General features: G+C 43.4%; 1 protein-coding gene across 1 annotated transcript; it reads left to right on the plus strand.

Moving 5' to 3' along the window:
• The first annotated feature begins 7,992 nt into the window (after positions 1–7,992).
• LOC109746010 (DNA-directed RNA polymerase V subunit 5A) lies at positions 7,993–11,513 on the plus strand. Its single transcript, XM_020305124.4, has 4 exons — positions 7,993–8,427; positions 8,505–8,681; positions 10,263–10,376; positions 11,129–11,513. The coding sequence occupies exons 1-4, from the start codon at positions 8,086–8,088 to the stop codon at positions 11,252–11,254; spliced, it is 759 nt and encodes a 252-aa protein (XP_020160713.1). The 5' UTR covers positions 7,993–8,085; the 3' UTR covers positions 11,255–11,513.
• The last annotated feature ends 14,062 nt before the right edge of the window (positions 11,514–25,575 follow it).

Here is a 25,575-nt window from a genome sequence, read left to right on the forward strand (position 1 = left end):
CCTAGGGTTCATACTTTCACTAGTGCAAGTTCTCTCAACAATGATAACATAATTAGATCATATAACAATCCCTCAACATGCAACAAAGAGTCACTCCAAAGTCACTAATAGCGGAGAACAAACGAAGCGATTATTGTAGGGTACGAAACCACCTCAAAGTTATTCTTTCTGATCGATCTATTGGGCTATTCCTATAAGTGTCACAAACAGCCCTAGAGTTCGTACTAAAATAACACCTTATACACACATCAACCAAAACCCTAATGTCACCTAGATACTCCAATGTCACCACAAGTATCCGCGGGTTTGCTTATACGATATGCATCACACAATCTCACATTCGTCCATTCAAACCAACACAAAGAACTTCAAAGAGTGCCCCTAAGTTTCTACCAGAGAGTCAAGACGAAAACGTGTGCCAACCCCTATCCATAAGTTCACAAGGTCACTGAACCCACAAGTTGATCACCAAAACCTACATCAAGTAGATCACGTGAATATCCCATTGTCACCACAGATAAGCACATGCAAGACATACATCAAGTGTTCTCAAATTCTTAAAGTCCCAATCCGATAAGATAACTTCAAAGGGAAAACTCAATCCATTACAAGAAGGTAGAGGGGGAGAAACATCATAAGATCTAACTATAATAGCAAAGCTCGCGGTACATCAAGATCGTGCCAAATCAAGAACACGAGAGAGGGAGAGAGAGAGAAAGAGAGAGAGAAAGAGAGAGAGAGAGATCAAACACATAGCTACTGGTACATACCCTTAGCCCCGAGGGTGAACTACTCCCTCCTCGTCATGGAGAGCACTGGGGTGATCGGCGGGGAGTTGATTTCCCTCTGATCGGGCTTGAGCCCGATCCGATCATAATCCGTTGCATGCCCCAGGGCGGCGGTGCGATCTAGCAGCTCGTTCAAGGATGAGACGTCCGTCGGATCCATCTTTTTGGAGTGTTTGAGGCTGATGCGGAGGGGATGTTTAGGGATCGCGGGGGGCGCCGTCGGCTTAAAGGCCGTGTGGGTGCCCACGGTGAAACCGCCGAGCTGGAGGACATGTCCAGAAGCTAGGTTCCTTCCCGAAGTGATATCATTATTGATGACAAGGCGAGCCATCGATCCTTCTATCGACAACACAATGGAACTCTAAATGAAAGCACCAATGTCGGTGTCAAAACCGGCAAATCTCGGGTAGGGGGTCCCGAACTGTGCGTCCGAGGATTGATGGTAACAAGGGACAAGTGGGACACAATGTTTACCCAGGTTCGGGCCCTCTTAATGGAGGCAAAACCCTATGTCCTGCTTGATTGTATTTGATGAGTATAGGGTTTACAAGAGTTGATCTACCTCGAGATCGTAATGGCTAAACCCTAACTGTCTAGCCTATGAGAATTCTGATAGCCTCTACGAACTAAACCCTCCGGTTTATATACACACCGGAGAGGTTTAGGGGTGTACAAAGTCAGTTTGTGAAGGAAGGAAATAACATATCCGGACACCAAACTTGCCTTCCACGCATATAGGAGTCCTACCCGGACACGGGGGAAAGTCTTCTGCTTGTATCTTCACGGCCCATTAGTCTAGCCCATATCAAATAGCCCAGACACCCGAGGACCCCCTAATTCAGAACTCCCTCACCCCTCACATGATTGCTTGGTTCTCTTAGAGTTACGTGCCTTGGATCCTTCTACCATTTTACAAAGTTGGAAATTGCCCTTTTTACGGATGGATGTTTTATCAAAATTTATACATGCAAAAGAAGCAGAAAAAGAAAGAAATCCACTTTCAAACTACTACAAATCCTGGACCTCCCGTGGGTTTATTGGTGTCATTGCCGCTGCTCCAATCCCTCCTTTTGGAAGGTTGTAAACACAACTCTCTCCCCCCCTATAAAATATATTCTTTTGCCTTCACAAACAATGGTCAATCCACCTTCTTTTGTCATGGTAGGTGGATTCACCACCTACCCATCCATCCTAGCCTCCCCCACCTATACTCACACTCCACCAATCCCACCACTTTAGTTTTGCAAGTCTAGCAAAACTGATTGCTAACTAACCTGTGAAATCTCCCTACCACGGTTGTTTCTGCTGAGCTTGTTGTTTGTGTTGTCTTTGTTGCAGGATTTCACCGACGACAGATACCTCTCTCATGGACTTCCATTCTCCACCAAGAATTCCTACCATCTCCTTATCGGACTGCCCGACTACGACACCAACACCCTCCTCATTTGGGTTCACGCGTCCCCATTAGGGTCAAGGTCTTCGACTGGCTACTCTTCAAGGACCGCCTCAACTCCAAAGCAAACCTCTTCCGCAAGATCATCGTCCCCGACATCATTTGTACCAGGTGTCGTGAACCCTTGGAGGCTGCTGCGCACATCTTCCTCACCTGCCCTGAGTCCATGCAAGTTTGGTCCGCTCTACAGCTCACCACGCCCGCCTCCATAAACGATATTTGGGAGATTACAATTCCACTCAATCTCGACAGCAATATTTGGCCATCGGTTACTCTCTCCGTTCTCTGTAAGAGGACTCCAAACACTCGTCGGTGTTCCGTAGCGACTAGCGAAGCCATTCCACACATGTAACCATTCAGAGCATTGTACATGACTGCAGACTCTAAAACGCTAGATTTAGAGGAAAAAACCAGAAGGTCGACGCCATGTCATTGTGCCAATATCTTTCCTCACGCCCTAGGGCAAACTAGTAGAGTGCCCGTGCGTTGCCACGGGCCTCAAAAATTGAGAACGTTCTTTTGTTGATATTATCCAGTATTCGATACTGGTTATCCATAGCAGCGCTATACCTTCCTATTCATTGCGGGTTGGTTGTCACTGATTGCATATCAAATTACACATGTATAGGAAAGATAGCCAATAACATAAAATACAATTTAAATCCACTTCACTTGCAATGTATTTCGAGAGAAAATTGCAATTAAATAACATATAGTATCAGATCTAATGAAAAATAAATAAAGAAAATGGTAAAAAAAACATAGAACTCTTTATTGTGTATCACGTTAGAAATGATAGATGGTTCATGGATGCCTTTTAATGCTTATTAAGACCAATCATCTCATGTAAGCATGCCCATTGTTATTATCCATTAATTAAATACATCACATGTAAGATTTTGTTCCCTTGTTCCAAGATGGTACAAGAAACTTGAATGCATTATGCAACTCCCTGGCAAATTATTACACATGAAATTAGGCACTTGAAACAATACAGGTTACTGCACCATTTAGCAAGTACTGCAACAAAACACATACAATACATCCTACCATTTAGGAACCATGGCAACATAAAATATTTCAACCCTTTCCCATCTACTATTCATAGCTTGGACATGCGACATCTACTTTTCTTGGCTCAAAAGGACTGGCCCCTCCAGTTGCGCTCAACTTCTAGGATATCACTTCTCTGAAGGCCATGAAAATAGTCATCTGGTAAGATTGTTCACGATCATGAATGGCATTTATAATTAGTTGATATTTGCATATGCAATATCTAGATAAAAGTTTATAAATCCAGTACTTTAAAATAACTAATGCTCCTGGTATCCATAGAGCCAGAATACATAAATACAAATAATTAGAGGCATGGATCTCTAACATTAGATAGCCTATGTAAATATTTTTCTTCTAATGCAGTATGCTTTTAACCTAGTGTTTTCGTGGTATCCACTGGCTATTATAATCTATGATAGAATCCTCCCAAGCAAACTAACTCGAGCCATATGAGTCTATTTTATTTTTTATTTTGCGAGAAGCCATGTAAAGTCCATTGATAGCACATCGAAAATTTGGAACCTAAACATTAACTTATTCTAGGGACCAACACAAGTGAGATACGTGGCCAACGGGAAGGAATATTTACCACAATCACAACATAAACAAAATTGATCAACCTGAAATGATCGGCGTGGATGAGATCTGTTCAAATTTTCTTGAAGCACCTACAGGATAGAGAAACAAATCTCACATTCACATGCAACAGATGCTAGCAGTTCACTAATTCTAGCACAATGAGGCCACTACAAAATTAAAATCTATCAGGACCCTTAAGTTTCATACCTTTAAGGCACCCCTAGCAGGTCAATGCTGCAAAAGCCATGTTGATCCACTCCACCAATGCTAGCTTAGCAGCATACCTATGAGGAGACATTGAGACAATGGAAGTACAAAGGGTGACATTTGACACTATAATTAGTTTCCTGATAAGATAATAAATGATGCAAATCCTAAGTGGTAGCGTAATTCTATAATGTCACTTGTTCAATCTGATTGCCAAAGACTACTAACCTGAAATTATCTTAACTTCTGAACACCACAAAGGTGCAGCTTATTTTGGCATTTACTGAAGAAGCAATCAGTTGCAATTACAAAGAAGGCCTGATGCTTTCCTGTCCAGAATTTAGTGCATGAATTTTGACCATTATTACATGTCCTACACCTACTATCTCCGCAACTCAGTGCCATAATTGCTCCAATTCTTCAGATGTAACTTTATCAATTCTCAACAAATTTTAGTAATGTAGAAACAAATGATATATTTACATCTTGATCGGTAATCTATAAGATGCAACATGGTTGTCCAAAAAAACTGAAAGAGAACAGAGAAGTGCCATAGAGAAAACCTTATATGGCTGCTGCCACATCCCTTGCCCTATCTATTTCAGCCAACATTCCTTGTCCACGGGAAATGAAAAAGAACGGAAAAGTTGTTGTGGTTTGCTTCGGATATTCATCCCTTGACATACCATGTTGAAAGGAAGCTTCTTGCTCGATTTCCTTCACCTATATAACAATCAATAAGAATACCAAATAGGGCTTGGTGTTCAGTAAGCAGCTGGAAAGGATTAAATGGAGTCCGCCTTTCACGAAGTCCCTACCCATGTATCCCAACGAACGTCTCTTCTGTCAACTATGTAAAACTCTTGTAACAAACTTTGTCCCCGCTTAATATATTGAAGCAACTATGCTGCATTTGTAGAAAACATGATTCGTAAGGAACAACATTTTATCTAAATAAAATATAAGAATCGAGCTGCAGTTGACTTACTCCTTTTAATCAAACATGCTCCATAGCATGACACAAGTCTTCATGTTCCCATCTAATCTGCAACCGAGTTGCAGAAGCGCTTGGTCTTATCTCATAATCTACCACAACAATCAGAACTACCACCAGATGTGACAAACACGGTACCATATATGCTATGCCATGGGATCACATATCAATATGTCATGAGTCATAAGACAAGAATAATACTACAGCGAAGGTCTAAATGGCTTTGCTGCATTCTACAATTGGATTTTGAAAGAAGCATAACTGAGCATGTTGAATAAATAAATACATTGTAGAAAAAGATTCTAATGGTGTATAATTGTATATGCAGCAAGTTTAAAAGTAAGAGATGCAGACAGTAAACAATTGCCCATGCATTGCAACGTGAGATACACTAATAAAATTTCGACATAACAGCCAAAATTGTTTGTCATGATAGAAAAAGGCTACTCCCTCCATAAAGAAATATAAGATCGCTTGGATCACTAAAGTAGTGATCTAAACATTCTTATATTTCTTTACATAGGGAGTACGTACCATACAATGGAAGAAAAGGCTCAATTGCAGCAGAAACTAGTCGCCGAGTCAGAGAAATGCAACCATGACAACGAAACATGTTTCCCGTGGAAGAAACATATGCCACGGCAACAAAAATAGGCCACCACAGCAGAAAAAATAATAAGTCTAAGGCATGTTAAGTTAGTCCACATGTCTATCATCAACTGTCATGAAAAATAAGTGTAACATAGATCATTGTACGAGGATATTAAACTGGCATATGCAGGATGTTTCTTTCTGCATGCTAGATAAGTCACTTGTTGAGAGGTCAAGATCAATCAAGATTAACTTAATATTGACAAAGTGAATCTAGAACAACCCAATACTAACAAATCAAATATAGTAAACGTGCATGTGTACAGGTATGCTGATAAAAGAAAATCCTTGTAACAACAGCAGAAACTTTAGGAGGAGCTGCAGCAGCCAAGTTGTTTGAAGCACCTAAGAATAGGGAGATTCCGTTGGGTTGCAACATCGTATTTTATTGAAGTTGGATTTCATTCTTTAGATAGCACACCAGGTCCTCTTATGAGCTTGCGCACTCTTTGTGGCATGCTACTTCAACACATGGAATGCATTTTTGAACTGAGTATCCACCGGCTAACAATATTTAGCAGGCTTGTGAGAACGTCTAATATAATTCTCATGAACAGACATAGATGACAGAAGAACAGACTAAAGTGGTCAGGAATTCAGGATGCATGGCCGGAAGTATGGCCGGCTTCCTCCCACATCAGTCGTCAGTCTGTAGGTAGGTCACCTCAACAAAACTCTAACATGCTGATGGGGAACGACAGTAGGTGCCCTCGCTCTACCCTATCCATGTTGAGTGCATCCGGCCCATAGCACCTTCTCGAACATCATGTCGCTCGTGTAAACACCACGTGCACACGCCCCACGCTAACGGGCTCCGAACACACCGGCGCCGATGTGGCTCATGAAGTTCTCGTACACACCGACATGGCTCCTTGTGAGATCGAGTTGTCCCAGTTTCCCTGCCAATGCATAACAATCAGTCCAATGAAAACAAGGCACGGTGTGAGATACCTAGAGATGGCACATGGCAACATGGCGTGACAAATTAAGGCTTAGCGAGGGCACACTGATCATAAGCTTGTCGTGGAAGTAGATGGATGGCCGGGGACATGCCAGTGCGCCAGTAGTTTGTGCGCCTCTCGGTTCCGAGGCAGAAGAAGCTGGTGTAGTTGTGGCGGAGCGCTTGGCCACGTAGCCTGGTGCCGTCGATCGACTCCATGGCCTGGAAAGTAGTTGCATCCCGACCCCCCCCTCCCGTCGCGCCGGAGTTTCACCTTAGCTGGCAAGTCGCTTGCTGCATTGGTTCCCGGCGACTTTGAGCGTGATCTGCACCAGGCTCCCAGCGCCTCCCCTGCCTCCTACTCCTTCTCTACCCAGCCACTCGGCATATGGGAGAGCGCGAGGCGGGCGCCCTTGGTGACGTAGGCCTTCCTTCCTCTCCGCGTCAATCAGGGCCGGCGAGGGTGCCGATTGCTCCGCCATCTCAAGCGTGCTAAGGGTAGGCGCACTCCTAGTTTCCCGAGATTAACCGGGCGAGAGGATTGCGTTCTGATTCTTATGCATAAGCCTTGGAAGAAAGGAATCGGTTTTTATTCGTAGGTTTTTTTTATCATAATTGATAATCGATTGCCTTACCAAACCAGAGAGGGGTGGGATAGCGTACGTGAGGAGGGATTGATCGTGGAAGGGGGTGTCGAACGAACGAAACGAATCGACGTACGAACTCCTCCTTTAGGAGTAAGAGATATGCCGCATCGCTTATATTCGTATCTACCGTCAGTTTTGCAACATATAGTCAAAATGTTGTAGAATTTGTGGATCAAAGGAGCTAAGTATGGAAGAGGATCGGTAGCAAAAATAAATCGGAGAGAGAGGTGATATGTTTGGAAGTTGATCTCATGTATATGGTATTATTTCTGAATTCTTAGTTACCTAATATTTACATGATTGAATTGGATCGACACCTGCCAAAGCAAGCACGAATAAATGGAAAGAGGATCAGACGCGATTCAGTTTTAACGTGGGAGAGATGGTGGGGGGAGGAGACGAAAAAAAACCAGACGAAAGTGGTGGGACTATTCAACCAACTCGTCCATTAGGAGTAGAGATATAAACCGATGAAGTGGGGGAGGGGATGAAAAAAATCTTAGAAAAAAAACCAGCAAAGGTGGGACAAAAAAATCCATGATAGATGAAACGAAAATTGATCGGCGGAGACCACCAACTGCTCTATTAAAAATAGAGACTTACCTTTTTTTTACTGCATTCAGGTGGGGGCCTCCCCATTGCTAGAAAAAGAAAAGGAAAAAACGCACCACGTGACTAGGAGAGGGTGAGAGTGGCAAGGGCGCAAGGCTCGTTTGCTTTTCCCTACACCCAAAACCCCAATTTCCTGCCACCAGAGCACAAGGAAAGAAATGAATCAATTCGCCCCTCAGCAATCGTCGCTCGCCATGGACTCAGGGGAGAGCTCCGCCGCCTCCAACGCCGCCCACGCGGCAATGGCCGTCGACTACGCCCCCGAGGTCGCCGGCTGCGTTTCGTCCATGGTCGACCTCGGCTGCGCCGCCGGCGTGGAGAGCCAGCGCCTGTTCCTGGCGCGCCGCACGGCGCTGGAGATGCTGCGGGACCGCGGGTACAGCGTACCGGAGGACGAGCTCGCCCGCACCCTCCCGGAGTTCCGCGCGTGGTGGTCCGAGACGCCCGAGATCGAGCGCCTCTCCTTTTCCACAACCCTCGCCTCCGACGAGTCCAACAAGGTGCCTCTTTTTCCCAATCCCCTTTCGTATTTTTGCGAGGGAGGAGCTGATCCACTCTAACAACGTGGTTAACACAGGTGCGAATTGTGTTCTGCCCACCTGAGCCCGTCAAAATCGCAGCCATCCGGGAGGTGTATGTCCGAATCAAAGAAGAGAACTTGTCTTGCCTGATTCTGATTTTGCAGAGCAAAATAACATCTAGAGCTAGGGAGTCCATCAAGGAGATGTTCAAATTCAAAGTAGATGTATTCCAGGTTAGTTTCCTCTAATCTGTTGGTGGCCTGTTCTAAATTTGAACACTGTATTCCAAAATTCACATTCTGCAAGCAAAGATAATGGCAATTTGTGTTGTAGCTTGTAAGTACAATGCCATACCATTAGGATAGGTAGGTAACTTGTTACTACAGTGGCATGAGTGTTAATTCCGTGTTATCCTGACCATAGTGGTGTACCAGGGCCAGCTCTATAATTTGGAGGGCCCTAGGGCGAAGTCGACGACTTGGCCCTTAAGGCCATATATATGTATGTGCATGTAGGTATATATACATGTCTATTTTCATTTGCAAAGTATTAAGAGTTAAATTTCAACCACACATTCTTACGGCGGAAAGAAGCCACGAGGGAGGGAAACCTCTGAAAAAGCAGCGACGAGGCATGTGCTGGCATTATCATCCAGAGGCTGCGCCACTCGCTGGAGAGCGCATTGGTGAGCGCGGCTCGTTCGCGGGAAGCAAGAACAAGCACAGCTGGACGTTGAGGGGTGCTGCTCTGATTCGATTCTTGCCGCTCGCTGCAAGTGGTCGCCATTTCGTCCAATAGGCAGCGAGCAAGTTCTGCACGCAAGGAGATGAGTAGTTAAACCACATGCGTTAACCCATTGAATCAAAAGGTGTCACGGCATCACCTCACACTGGAATCAACGACGGTCGGAAGCTCCAGAGGAGGGAGGAACGCGCCCCCCGGCTCATTCACACATTCGCACACGGCGGCTGAAGGTGAGATCGAGAAAAGTAACCTCATGATGCCGTGCGCCCATGCCGCAGTTGCCGATCGCGTTTATTTTTATCGTGGGCTGTCGAAATGGCGTTTTCTTTCCTACTAGGCTGCGTTCTTTCCTTCACGGGCCAAGACTGCCGGCTGGCCAACGTATCAAGTACTCCTTCTGTTCCATTATATAAGGTGTATTTGTTTTTCACTAAAATTCCATATTATAAGGTGTCTTTATGTTTCCCCCCAGGATTTCCATTATTGCTCCACCCCTGCCTCCCAACTGTGGCACGTTAGAGCTAATTATTGGTGTAGTTGTTCCCAGTATGCTTCCTCTTGGCAATTAATTACAGTTCGTGATTGATTTTTTTAACGTTGCATGCCATATGGCCATCCGGAATTGTTGGAGATATGCATGCCATGCGTGGCTCATGCCAGGTATTTGCCGAGCGAGTTAGGGGTATTTGTGTCCCGAATTCCCCTCTAATCTGTGCGTTGTTAACGTGCACAACATAATACACCTTATATTTAGGAACGGAGGGAGTAATGTCTATTTCGCAAAAAAAAAGTCTATTTGCCCTGCTGGACCCCCTGGACAGCCTGGGCCTTAGGCTGTTGCCCCTCCAGCCTAGGCCCAGAGCCGGCCCTGTGGTGTACACTTGTATTGCTCAGCATATTAAGCATGTGTGTTTCTGCTAGTTATGCTCTTAATCTCAAATCTGTATTCATATAGTTTCGTGACTTAAGTCGTGTATGGTTGATGCTTTACTGTTTTACACGATATGCTAACAATTTAACATTCTACAGTTTACATTTGCGAACTTATGTGCTCTGCTCTCCTATGGTAGATCACAGAGTTACTGGTGAACATTACTAAGCATGTCCTGAAGCCCAAGCATGAAGTGCTGACTGCAGAAGAAAAAGCGAAGCTCCTGAAGCAGTACAATGTGGTGGATTCACAGGTATGTCTGTCTATAATTTGCTGATAGTACTGTAAAATTTGTTACTGATTTCTAGGATGGACTATGTGATAGTGTTCTAAAAGATATATGTATTCACAATTGGGGTAACTATCCAGTGAATGCTTTTGTGGGTAATATGTGTGATTTATTTACTATGATTAACTTACGAGCCAAGCACATTTAAAGTGAAGTGCAGTCAAAATATGTTACTATTTCATTGAAATATTTGACTCCAGATCCTGGAGTTTCTTTCTTATCCTTTTGTTTTGCCGGATGAGAAAGATCACTAGCTTTAAGACAAGGTCTGTTCCGGAAATAGCATTTTACAGTTTTCATTGAGACAAAAATTGATGGTGTTAAAACTTTAAACAGATGATCCTTCGATATTTCCTGATTATTTTGTAAAGAATTGGGGTGTTTAGTATTCCACGCTCTCACTAAAAATGACAAGAGAACTTGTGTAGTTGCAATGTGAAATTCTCCTCACCTATCCACGTGTTGTTTTCAGTTATATTTCAAGCTCCTTACAAGCTGGGAAACAAAATCTTGAATTCAAAATGTGCTTATCTGCCCATGATATGGTTAATAGTCATTGCAGGGCGGTACTGCATTCTCTTTTTGACATGCCTCAAAAGGCCAAACCAATTTGTTGTTACCTTTCTTGCGCTTGGATTTTATTCTAGTATTGGTGCCTCATTTTGCCATAAACCATGTGTACATCACTTTGCTAAAATTGTTTGTATATCTTTCAGTTGCCTCGCATGCTAGAGACCGATGCTGTTGCGCGCTACTATGGCCTTGGCAAGGGAACCGTGGTGAAATTCACATATGACAGCGAGCTCACCGTCGACCATGTGACATACAGATGTATCTTCTGATGGATCCGTTTGGTTTCCATGGGATGAAGGTTGCTGTAAGCTGTTAGCCAAAACTGCCTCATGGCTAATGTACTTGCCCTACCGTGTTATCTTCTGTTAGGCCTCGCGACAATGTAGTTAGAAAACCTGGTAGTCAGTTTCAGATGTTACTTAGAAAGTCTGGCACAAGTTTGTTTCCAGTGTACCATGGTCGCTGCATGTCTTTGAAAACTGAAATGTGTTGCGGAGAATCGCTCAAAATGTGCTTGTGGGGTTGTCACTGCGGCTGTTGCGTTGCCAGTGTCGTTCATGTTGGTGGTGCTATTTGTGGATGATTCTTCAGGCTGTGCACTTTAGCTTTGCTCATGTTGGTCATGTCTGTTACTGTACTTACGCCTATCAGAATTCTAGCGACGGTGGAATCAATCAGCCTAGGTGTTGTACGTGTGTGTGCGTCTAGTGTCTTTGAAGCGTGAATCCATCCACCAGGTTGCTTCCGCGTATGACCCAAACCCGTGCTGAACTGAAGCCACAAGGTGATCGATGAAGACGACGCAAGTTAAGGATTGCCTCGCCGTTTTCTTACCGCCTGGTTGAAACTTAAGCATTGTTCCTTTTAAATTCATTGCGCTGTTAAAGTCCTTTCCAGCTGAATTCCGGACGGCACTACTTATAAGGCTGATCCCTTGTCCTGCAGTCGCTACCAATTGACACCTACTCTTAGGTAGCCTAGGGTTTAGCTAACGTACTATGTAATTGGGGTATCTTTTAGGTAATTCAACTATAGAATTTCCTGATTTATCATCAGATTTTAGTGTTCTTTCCCAGATTCGGGAGTGAGTGAGCAGTGATCTGAAATCCATGCCTCGCGAAGGTATCAGAGCATCTGGTTTGATCCTTGGCGGAGAATCAAGCAGTGGAGGCTGGAGGTTTGGATATCGTGTAAAATTCCTCACATCCTTCCCCATTCGCGGTGACGGTGTGAAAAATGTTGAAGGGAAGGCGTGTAAAAAGGGTTGTAGGGTTCAGATCCACGAGTCTGTGACTGTTGCTAGCAAAATCTTTGCTAGCGGTGAAATTTGGGTCACTGTCACAGATCCGTGTACTACAAAGGAGACGTCGAGTTCAAGCGAGGATCATAGGTTGGATTGATTGTAAAATTCATGTTGTTTCTATTCATTCTCCAGGAGATGAGTTCAGATCGGAGTTTGCGGGATGAGATTGACCGTCCGTCTCTCGCATCAATCCGATCTGTGATGGTGGATACACGAGCCAAAGTTCGGATTTCGGTGTATAGACTCGATGGAGACGTGTCTGAACTACGTATAGAATTATATGAACATAAGGAACACTTCAGGATTGACCAGAACACTTTCGATGCCCTTCTCTCTTTCTCCTATGCTTTCTAGTTCGCCTAAAAACCACTAGTCGTTAAGCATGCAACCCTATAGGTTTGGTGATATGTGGACATGACCTGGAAGACCTTCCGATCAGCAATTAACATCGGGATTTACAAACCCAATGTAACTCCCACATATCCACAAATATCTTTATCAAGCAAACATTTTGTTTTTGCATACAATTTCCTTTGCTTCATGATACGTTACAAAACATGAGCGAAACTTTTATTGATACCCTTGTGAACCAACACCTTCATCACTATACCAAGTTATCCTTGTTACCGGCTTCGTTCTATTTTCTCGTTTCCGTATCCGGGTATACCTGTGATCCTTATCACGCTTGTGTCTAGATGATGGACACTGTAATTGTTGGGAACGTAGCATGCAATTCAAAAAAATTCCAACGCTCACGCAAGATCTATCTAGGAGATGCATAGCAATGAGAGGGGGAGAGTGTGTCCACGTACCCACGTAGACCAGAAGCGGAAGCGTTTGACAACACGGTTGATGTAGTCGAACTTCTTCTCGTTTCGACCGATCAAGCACCGAACATACGGCACCTCCGAGTTCTACACACGTTCAGACCGATGACGTCCCTCGAACTCTTGATCCAGCAAAGTGTCGAGGGAGAGTTCCGTCAGCACGACGGCGTGGTGACGGTGATGGTGAAATGATCCGCGCAGGGCTTCGCCTAAGCACTACGTGAATATGACCGGAGGCGTAAACTGTGGAGGGGGGCGCCGCACACGGCTAACAATTGTTGGTGTGTGTTCTAGCGGTGCCCCCCACGTATATGTAGGTTGGAGGGGAGGAGAGGCAGCCAAGGGGGCACCCCAAGTAGGAGGAATCCTACTTGGGCGCCTCCCAATTCGGCCTCCCCCTTCCATATTCATCCAGAGGGGGAAGGAAGGAGGAGGGAGGAGGGAAGGGGGAGGCTGAATCCCTCCCCTTCCTTCTCTCTTCCCCCTCTCGCACCATCCCCTTAGGGGCTGGTCTGTCCCCCTCTTGGCCCATTAGGCCCATATAGGTCCCCCCCCGGGGGGGGGGGGCGGAACCCCTTCCGGTGACCCGATATGTACCCGGTACCCCAGAATACTTCCGGTGTCCGAATATCATCGTCCTATATATGAATCTTTACCTCTCGACCATTTCGAGACCCCTCGTCATGTTCGTGATCTCATACGGGACTCCGAAAAACATTTGGTCACCAAATCACATAACTCATATAATACAAAATCGCCATCGAACGTTAAGCGTGCGGACCCTACGGGTTTGACAACTATGTAGACATGACCGAGACACCTCTCCGGTCAATAACCAATAGAGGAACCTGGATGCTCATATTGGTTCCCACATATTCTACGAAGATCTTTATCCGTCGTACCGTAATGACAACATACCTTATTCCCTTTGTCATCGGTATGTTACTTGCCCAAGATTCGATCGTCGGTATCATCATACCTAGTTCAATCTCGTTTCCGGCAAGTCTCTTTACTCGTTCCGTAATGCATCATCCCATAACTAACTCATTAGTCACATTGCTTTCAAGGCTTATAGTGATGTGCATTACCGAGAGGGCCCAGAGATACCTCTCCGATACTCGGAGGGACAAATCGTAATCTTGATCTATGCCAACGCAACAAACACCTTCGGAGACACCTTTAGAGCATCTTTATAATCACCCAGTTACGTTGTGACGTTTGATAGCACACAAGGTGTTCCTTCGGTATTTGGGAGTTGCATAATCACATAGTCAGAGGAATATGTATAAGTTATGAAGAAAGCAATAGCAATAAAACTTAACGATCACTATGCTAAGCTAACAGATGGGTCTTGTCCATCACATCATTCTCTAATGATGTGATCCCGTTCATGAAATGACAACACATGTCTATGGTCAGGAAACTTAACCATCTTTGATTAACGAGCTAGTCAAGTAGAGGCATACTAGGGACACTCTGTTTTGTCTATGTATTCACACATGTACTAAGTTTCCGGTTAATACAATTCTAGAATGAATAATAAACATTTATCATGATATAAGGAAATATAAATAACAACTTTATTATTGCCTCTAGGGCATATTTCCTTCAGTCTCCCACTTGCACTAGAGTCAATAATCTAGATTACATTGTAATGATTCTAACACCCATGGAGTCTTGGTGCTGATCATGTTTTGCTCGTGGAAGAGGCTTAGTCAACGGGCGTGCAACATTCAGATCCGTATGTATTTTGCAAATCTCTATGTCTCCCTCCTTGACTTGATCGCGGATGGAGTTGAAGCGTCTCTTGATGTGTTCGGTTCTCTTGTGAAATCTGGATTCCTTCGCTAAGGCAATTGCTCCAGTATTGTCACAAAAGATTTTGAGTGGACCCGACGCACTAGGTATTACACCTAGATCGGATATGAACTCCTTCATCCAGACTCCTTCATTTGCTGCTTCCGAAGCAGCTATGTACTCCGCTTCACACGTAGATCCCACCACGACGCTCTGCTTGGAACTACACCAACTTATAGCTCCACCATTCAATATAGATACATATCCGGTTTGCGACTTAGAGTCATCCGGATCAGTGTCAAAGCTTGCATCGACGTAACCATTTATGACAAGCTCTTTGTCACCTCCATAAACGAGAAACATATCCTTAGTCCTTTTTAGGTATTTCAGGATGTTCTTCACCGTTGTCCAGTGATCCACTCCTGGATTACTTTGGTACCTCCCTGCTATAGCAAGGCACACATCAGGTCTGGTACACAGCATTGCATACATGATAGAACCTATGGCTGAGGCATAGGGAATGACTTTCATTTTCTCTCTATCTTATGTAGTGGTCGGGCATTGAGTCTGACTCAACTTCACACCTTGTAACACAGGCAAGAACCCTTTCTTTGTCTGATCCATTTTGAACTTCTTCAAAATTTTATCAAGGTATGTGCTTTGTGAAAGTCCAATTAAGCGTCTTGATCTATCTCTATAGATCTTGATACCCAATATATAAGGAGCTTCACCGAGGTCTTTCATTGAAAAATTCTTATTCAAGTATCCTTTTATGCTATCCAAAAATTCCATATCATTTCCAATCGACAATATGTCATCCACATATAATACTAGAAATGCTACTAAGCTCCCACTCACTTTCTTGTAAATACAGGCTTCTCCAAAAGTCTGTATAAAACCATATGCTTTGATCACACTATCAAAGCGTACATTCCAACTCCGAGATGCTTGCACCAGTCCATAAATGGATCGCTGGAGCTTACACACTTTATTAGCACCTTTAGGATCGACAAAACCTTCTGGTTGCATCATATACAACTCTTCTTTAAGAAATTCATTAAGGAATGCAGTTTTGACATCCATTTGCCAAATTTCATAATCATAAAATGCGGCAATTGCTAACATGATTCGGACAGACTTAAGCATCGCTATGGGTGAGAAGGTCTCATCGTAGTCAACTCCTTGAACTTGTCGAAAACCTTTCGCAACAAGTCGAGCTTTGTAGACAGTAACATTACCGTCAGCGTCAGTCTCCTTCTTGAAGATCCATTTATTCTCTATGGCTTGCCGATCATCGGGCAAGTCAACCAAAGTCCATACTTTGTTCTCATACATGGATCCCATCTCAGATTTCAAGGCCTCAAGCCATTTCGCGGAATATGGGCTCATCATCGCTTCCTCATAGTTCGTAGGTTCATCATGGTCTAGTAACATGACTTCCAGAACAGGATTACCGTACCACTCTGGTTCGGAACATACTCTAGTTGACCTAGGAGGTTTGGTAGTAACTTGATCTGAAGTTTCATGATCATCATCATTAACTTCCTCACTAGTTGGTGTAGGCTTCACTGGAACTGATTTCTGTGATGAACTACTTTCCAATTCGAGAGAAGGTACAACTACCTCATCAAGTTCTACTTTCCTCCTACTCACTTCTTTTGAGAGAAATTCCTTCTCTAGAAAGGATCCATTCTTAGTAACGAATATCTTGCCTTCGGATCTATGATAGAAGGTGTACCCAATAGTTTCCTTTGGGTATCCTATGAAGAAGCATTTCTCCGATTTGGGTGAAGCCTTTTCACATAAGCATCGCAACCCCAAACTTTAAGAAACGATAGCTTAGGTTTCTTGCCAAACCACAGCTCATATGGTGTCGTCTCATCGGATTTAGATGGTGCCCTATTTAACGTGAATGCAGCCGTCTCTAAAGCATAACGCCAAAACGATAGTGGTAAATAGGTAAGAGACATCATAGATCGCACCATATCTAATAAAGTATGGTTACGACATTCGGACACACCATTACGCTGTGGTGTTCCAGGTGACGTGAGTTGCGAAACGATTCCACATTGTTTCAAATGAAGACCAAACTCGTAACTCAAATATTCGCCTTCACGATCAGATCATAGAAACTTTATTTTCTTATTATGATGATTTTCCACTTCACTCTGAAATTCTTTGAAGTTTTCAAATGTCTCAGACTTATGTTTCATTAAGTAGATATACCCATATCTGCTCAAATCATCTGTGAAGGTCAGAAAATAACGATACCCGCCGCGAGCCTCAACACTCATCGGACCGCATACATCAGTATGTATTATTTCCAACAAGTCAGTGGCTCGCTCCATTGTTCCGGAGAACGGAGTCTTAGTCATGTTGCCCATGAGGCATGGTTTGCAAGCATCAAGTGATTCATAATCAAGTGATTCCAAAAGCCCATCAGCATGGAGTTTCTTCATGTGCTTTACACCAATATGACCTAAATGGCAGTGCCACAAATAAGTTGCACTATCATTATTAACTTTGCATCTTTTGGCTTCAATATTATGAATATGTGTATCACTACGATCGAGATTCAACAAAAATAGACTACTCATCAAGGGTGCATGACCATAAAAGATATTACTCATATAAATAGAACAACCATTATTCTCTGATTTAAATGAATAACCATCTCGCATCAAACAAGATCTAGATATAATGTTCATGCTCAAGTCTGGCACCAAATAACAGTTATTCAGGTCTAAAACTAATCCCGAAGGTAGATGTAGAGGTAGCGTGCTGATGGTGATCACATCGACCTTGGAACCATTTCCGACGTGCATCGCCACCTCGTCCTTAGCCAATCTTTGTTCAATCTGTAGCCCCTGTTTCGAGTTGCAAATATGTGCAACATAACCAGTATCAAATACCTAGGCGCTACTACGAGCATTAGTAAGGTACACATCAATAACATGTATATCAAATATACCTTTCACTTTGCCATCCTTCTTATCCGCAAAATACTTGGGGTAGTTCCGCTTCCAGTGACCAGTCCCTTTGCAGTAGAAGCACTCAGTTTCAGGCTTAGGTCTAGACTTGGGCTTCTTCCCGGGAGCAGCAACTTGCTTGCTATTCTTCTTGAAGTTCCCCTTCTTCCCTTTGCCTTTTTTTCTTGAAACTAGTGGTCTTGTTAACTATCAATTTGATGCTCCTTCTTGATTTCTACCTCCGCAGCCTTTAGCATTGCGAAGAGCTCGGGGATTGTCTTTTCCATCCCTTGCATATTATAGTTCATCACGAAGCCTTTATAGCTTGGTGGCAGTGATTGAAGAACTCTGTCAATGACACTATCATCAGGAAGATTAACTCCCAGCTGAGTCAAGTGGTTATGGTACCCAGACATTCTGATTATGTGTTCACTGACAGAACTATTCTCCTCCATCTTGCAGCTATAGAACTTGTTGGAGACTTCATATCTCTCAACTCGGGCATTTGCTTGAAATATTAACTTCAACTCCTGGAACATCTCATATGCTCCATGACGTTCAAAACGTCTTTGAAGTCCCGATACTAAGACGTAAAGCATGACACACTGAACTATCAAGTAGTCATCAGCTTTAGCTTGCCAGACGTTCATAACGTCCGGAGTTGCTGCAGCAGCAGGCCTTGCACCTAGTGGTGGTTCCAGGACGTAATTCTTCTGTGCAGCAATGTGGATAATCCTCAAGTCACGGACCCAGTCCGTGTAGTTGCTACCATCATATTTCAACTTAGCTTTCTCTAGGAACGCATTAAAATTCAAGGGAACGGTAGCACGGGCCATTGATCTACAACAACATAGATATGCAAAAACTATCAGGACTAAGTTCATGATAAATTAAAGTTCAATTAATCATATTACTTAAGAACTCCCACTTAGATAGACATCCCTCTAGTCATCTAAATGATCACGTGATCCATATCAACTAAACAATGTCCGATCATCACGTGAGATGGAGTAGTTTTCAATGGTGAAGATCTCTATGTTGATCATATCTACTATATGATTCACGTTCGACCTTTCAGTCTCAGTGTTCCGAGGCCATATCTGCATATGCTAGGCTCGTCAAGTTTAACCCGAGTATTCTGCACGTGCAAAACTGTCTTGCACCCGTTGTATGGGAACGTAGAGCTTATCACACCCGATCATCACGTGGTGCCTCGGCACGACGAACTGTAGCAATGGTGCATACTCAGGGAGAACACTTATACCTTGAAATTTAGTGAGGGATCATCTTATAATCCTACCGCCGTACTAAGAAAAATAATATGCATAAAAAGATAAACATCACATGCAATCAAAATATGTGACATGATATGGCCATCATCATCTTGTGCCTTTGATCTCCATCTCCAAAGCACCGTCATGATCTCCATCGTCACCGGCTTGACACCTTGATCTCCATTGTAGCGTCGTTGTAGTCTTGCAAACTATTGCTTCTACAACCACTGCTATAGGATACTGCTAACGCGACATTACGATCAGAGACCTTTTGCCGAAACTGTGTGCGATGCAATAATCGCAAACAGTGGTGTAAAAACCGTCAAAAAGGGTGCAAAACATTTGCGATGGCGGAGCCACGGTTCAGATTTTAGTTGCGTGTGTGATGCAGGACACACAGTTAATCCATTCAAACTGTCTGCGATGAGGCAGAACAACAGAAACGGGCAACCATAACAATGTGTGTGCAATGCAGGACACACGGTTAATCCATTCGAACTGTTTGCGATGAGGTAGAACAATAGAAACAGGCGGCCATATCAATGTGTGTGCGATGTACGGCATACGGTTAACTCGGACGAACTGTTTTCGATTAGGGAACACAACAGAAATGGTTCAACTTAACAAGATGTGTGTGATATGCGGCATACAGTTCACATGGATGAACTATTTGCGATGAGCCAAAAGAACACAAACGAGTTGTGTAAACAAGATGTGTGTGATACGTGGCAAACATCCGACTCGGATGAACTGTTTGCGATGAGAAATTACAACACAGGCGGTCAATACAGTTACTTCGTGTGCGATTCTGTGCGTACAAAAAACTTTGAAAAATGCAAACTAGTTGCTTGCGGTGGCGGAGTATCGCACACGATGCGTCTGCGAGTACTCGTGTGAGATGATTAGTATGTTACACATACGTTTCCTTATGTTAACATGTGTGTGAATTTGCAATATGGATAGTTAATATGCAAATGCCTTCTGGACATCAGGCACACGCTTAAACTCAATGAACTGTGTACGATACTAATACTTTCCATGAAAATTTATGAACTTGGGTAACAGCATTTGAGTAACATATATATAGTGGTTACACTATTCGACAAAAGGAGGATCTTCGTAACACAATTTTGACAACCATATAGTCCATATGTACATACTTAACATAGTAACAACTATCACATTTTAAGAGGCTTAGGGCCAACAACCATATGGTCCATATCTACATACTTAACATATATAGTAACAGCTAGCACATTTTAAGAGGCTGAGGGCCAACAACCACAACTATCCATTGGAAGCAGCTTGATCACGGCGACTCGACATCTCGTCAATGAAAAGGAAGAGCCCTCCTGTGCCTTGGTAGAGCATGAGTAGAACAGTGTCTCCAATTTTCCAATATGGATGCATTGCCACGAGAAGCGAGAACTTGTTAATTTGAATGGTTCATTTTTGTGGGAAATGCAGTACCTTGCAATCACTTTGGCGTTATTAGCAGGCACAAGTGTAATTCGACCACGCCGGGAAATCAATCCAGGAACTGCTACAGGGGGAATTTCTGTTGACATGTAGAATAAAAAACAATTGTAACGTATCGTTGAAGATATATATAGTTTATGAGCATCAACATTAAAATAAGACTTTTTTTACCAGCGTTTTGTGCACACAATTGGTCTTGTTCAGTGTGTGCACCATAGGTCTAATTAATCCCATCCAAAATCCAGCGTTCATACGCTGTGCTATCTCTGTCAGATTATCAACAAAGTTTATGACATGCTTCAAGTCCTTCCAGTGAAATTTGGTACGCTTAGTAACATACAGATCGTTGATTATGCATCCAAGATATCCTGCTTAAAAGGTGGAAAGGTATTATTTATTCAGAACATGGCAGAAGAATATATAGTGCGCATAAATTGGTAAATAGAATTTGTTACTGCCTAGGAACATGGTCAGAATATGATATCACAATTGGTTGCTTAAATAGTGATCAATTGGTTGCTTAAATAGTAATATGACAGCATGGAGAAAGTTGAAAGGACACTAACCTCGATGAGACTTTGATCGGCTGATGACGTTGGGGAAGTAAACATCCATGTTAATTAGACCAGGCTGTGGTGCACGTACTAGAATTTTATTGCTAGCTTTCAGTTCATAACACTTAGACATTTTTCTCCGAAGGTCCGCATTAAAATAGGAGTGACCATCTTTATCAAGTTTTCCGCTAAGCGTCATTGTAAATCCATGCTGCGTTGTCATTATGACATCCTGGGAGTCATCAGCAAAGTAAAGCCCAAGATTTCCTTCTACTCCTGTTCTTGCAAAGCAAGGGATGTACTGCTTGAAATGAAAATTAAGATCGTAAATTAGATATATTGAAGTAACAGAGCAAGATGCAAATATGGGAGTAACTGATAGAACAGATCCATATATAGATTAAAGCAAAGTACAAAAATATAGAATTAAAAATAGATAATGTAACAAAGATTTGATGTAAATATATAGATAATGTAGCAACAGACGGTATATGTTCACAAATTTAGGCCATGCCGACCATGGTAGGTTGAGATTGAACATACCGAGCGCTCCCTGAAGCCATCCGGAATGGTGAGATAGAACTTCGTTTTCGACTGGCCACAACCACAGTTGCCCGATTCGTGCTCACACTGTGGACACATGAATGAACACCCACGAATCAGCTAGAACAAAAATGATTCCACAGTGAATTCCGCTGGTTGATTAACAGCGACGGACGGACTGTGATAAGAGATGAATGAATATTTTGCTAATTAAGATGATTACCTTCTCCATGAGAAAAATCCCCGGCCCAATCCCGCAGAAAACCCCAGTCGACCAGAGTCTAGAATGTTGGTGCAGATAGGCGGTGGAAAGCGGTAGTGGCGAAATCCGGTGCCGTTTGGAGCGCGACCTACGCCTGCCGCCAACAGCCGTCGAGCTTAGGGTGCAGAGTTGTGGAGGAGTCCACGGTGAGTGAGTGGGGACGAAGTGGGCAAGGGTTTTCTTTTTTCCTTTTGCATGTGTGAGTGAACACACACGGTTCGCAGAGGCGACGGAGATGAATCGTGTGCGATAGTAAATCGCCGAGATTGAATGTGAATCCAAATTTCCTTTGTCCTTCATCCATGAGTTTTTTTCTATGATGAACATAAACCCTGCTAATCACCATGTTCAAATTTGACACTTTTCCGGGTTCATTCACAATATTTAGGGGATTATGTGCATTTTGTAGGCATTAATGCACATAATTCAAATTCAAACAATCGGTGCATGAAAGGGTGGACAAGAACGGTCTGGAAAAACCATACTCATGGTATTTAGTAATTTCTCAAGCCTTTTACAAGGAATGGGTAGAGATTTCAATGGAATGCGTGGCAATAGTCAACCACAAACACGTCATTTACTGGGTTATCAACTATATATAGAACAATGAAATATGTGCTTGAAAAACATGACGGCTGGCATGGTGCCATGGTATGGCCTCACCGTGCCCTGGTTAAAAGCTAAGAAGGTTTGATTTATGTCGTCATGCACGCCCTTCATAAATCGAACCATCACCGAGGAAGTTCAATGCTTTCGAGAGGGAAATCACCAAGATTGAAGGGGAATCCAAATTTCCGTCCTAGTTTGTCATTCAGTTTTTTTCCAACGATCAACATACCGCCTCAAATTCAACGTGTTCAAATTTGACATTTTTTCGAACTCATTTACCATATTTAGGGGATTATGTGCATTTTATAGGCATTAATTATGCACATAACTCAAATTCGAACAATCGGTGCATGAAAAGGTGCACAAGAACGGTCTGGAAAACCATGCTCGTGCTATTTAGTACATTCTCATGCCTTTTACAAGGAATGGGCAGATATTTCAAGGAAATGTGTGGCAATAGTCAACCATAAACGCGTCGTTTACTGGGGTAACAACTATACAAAAATGAAATACATGCTTGGAAAACATGACGCCTGGTGTGGTGCCATGGTATGACCTCACCGTGCCCTGGTAAAAATGTCGTCATGCACGCCTTTCATAAAATGAACCATCACCGAGGAAGTTTCATGGTTTCGAGGGGGAAATCACCAAGATTGAAGGGGGGGGTCCAAATTTCCTTTGTCCTTTATCCACGAGTTTTTTCTATGATGAACATACAACCTGCAAATCACCGTGTTCAAATTTGGCACTTTTCCGGGTTCATTTGCCATATTTAGGGGATTATGTGCATTTCCAAGGCATTAATGCACATAATTCAAGTTCAAACAATCGGTGCATGAAAGGGTCCACAGGAATGGCCTGGAAAACCATGCCCGTGCTATTTAGTAAATTCTCACGCCTTTTACAAGAAATGGACAAATATTTCGATGAAATGTGTGGCATAATAGTCAACCACAAATGTTTGTTTGTCGGGTTTTCAACTATAGAAAAAATGAAAAAAATGCTTAAAAACATAACGCCTGGCATGGTGCCATGGTATGACCTCACCATGCCCTGGTAAAAATTTGAGAAGGTTTGGCTTATGTCGTCATGCACGCCCTTCATAAATCGAACCATCACCGAGGAAGTTCCATGCTTTCGAGAGGGAAATCCCCAAGATTGAAGGGGAATCCAAATTTCCGTCCTAGTTTGTCATTCAATTTTTTTCCAACGATCGACATACCGCCTCAAATGCAACGTGTTCAAATTTGACATTTTCCCGGGCTCATTTACCATATTTAGGGGATTATGTGCATTTTCTAAGCATCAATGGACATAATTCAAATTCGAACAATCGGTGCATGAAAAGGTGCACAAGAATGGTCTGGAAAACCATGCTCATGTTATTTAGTACATTCTCATGCCTTTGACAAGGAATGGGCAGATATTTCAAGCAAATGTGTGGCAATAGTCAACCATAAATGCATCGTTTACTGGGTTAACAACTATACAAAAAATGAAACGCATGGTTGGAAAACATGACGCCTGGCGTGGTGCCATGGTATGGCCTCACCATGCCCTGGTAAAAATTGGAGAATTTTTTCCTTATGTCGTGATGCACGCCTTTCATAAAATCAAACCATCACCGAGGAAGTTTCATGGTTTCGAGGGGGAAATCACCAAAATTGAAGGGGGGGGTCCAAATTTCCTTTGTCCTTTGTCCACGAGTTTTTTCTACGATGAACATACAACCTGCAAATCACCGTTTTCAAATTTGGCACTTTTCCGGGTTCATTTGCCATATTTAGGGGATTATGTGCATTTTCTAGGCATTAATGCACATAATTCAAGTTCAAACAATCTGTGCATGAAAGGGTCCACAAGAACGGCCTGGAAAATCATGCTCGTGCCATTTAGTAAATTCTCATGCCTTTTACAAGGAATGGACAGATATTTTGATGAAATGTGTGGCGATAGTCAACCACAAATGTTTGTCTGTTGGGTTTTCAACCATAGAAAAAAAATGGAATAAATGCTTAAAAAACATGACGCCTGGCATGGTGCCATGGTATGACCTCACCATGCCCTGGTAAAAATTTGAGAAGGTTTGGCTTATGTCGTCATGCACGCCCTTCATAAATCGAACCATCACCGAGGAAGTTCCACGCTTTCGAGAGGGAAATCCCCAAGATTGAAGGGGAATCCAAATTTTCTTCGTTCTTTGCCCTGGAGTTTTTTTCTACGACGAACATACACCCTGCAAATCACCATGTTCAAATTTGGCATTTTTCCAGGCTCATTTACCATATTTAGGGGATTATGTGCATTTTCTAGGCATTTAGCGCATATAAATCCAATCCAGCTACAGGTGCACGGGTGTGATGTGAGGGACATGGATTGCCGTTCGATCGCGGTGCATCCTACGGTGCACATGCGCGATCCACGTGGCTGGGGTTCTGGCCAATCATAACGCAACACACAATAGGCTCAGCGCACACTGTTTCCGGAAGCGACGGAGATGAACCGTGTGCGATAATGAACGAGCAAAATTGTAAGGGAAGCCAAATTTCTGTTGTCGTTTGTCGTTGAGCTCTTGAATACCACCGCACTGTACGGCTGCCCGGCCCCTCCGTCCCAGAGCTCTCTCCAGGCATCGTCCATGGCACCACGACGCACAGTAACTGGTAAGGAAGCGATGGCATCCCGCCACGTCGCGTTCTTCGCCGCCCACGACCGCACACATGGTAAGGAAGCGATGGCATCTCGCCGCGCCGAGTTCATCGCCACCGGCGGCCAGACAGTTACATGGGCGGACTTTGAGGCTGCCATGGCCGAATGGGTGGTGGATCTAGAGGCAGCCAAAGCCGCACAGAAGGAGTGGAAAAGGCAGAAAGCAGTCAAGAAAAGAGAGTCCCGACGCTGCAAGAAAAAAGAGGCCGCACGCCGTGGTGAGGAGAGCATGGCGGAGATCGAAGCACGGTGGGCTACCGCCTA

Source organism: Aegilops tauschii, chromosome 4 (assembly GCF_002575655.3).
Source record: "Aegilops tauschii subsp. strangulata cultivar AL8/78 chromosome 4, Aet v6.0, whole genome shotgun sequence".
Taxonomy (NCBI): domain Eukaryota; kingdom Viridiplantae; phylum Streptophyta; class Magnoliopsida; order Poales; family Poaceae; genus Aegilops; species Aegilops tauschii.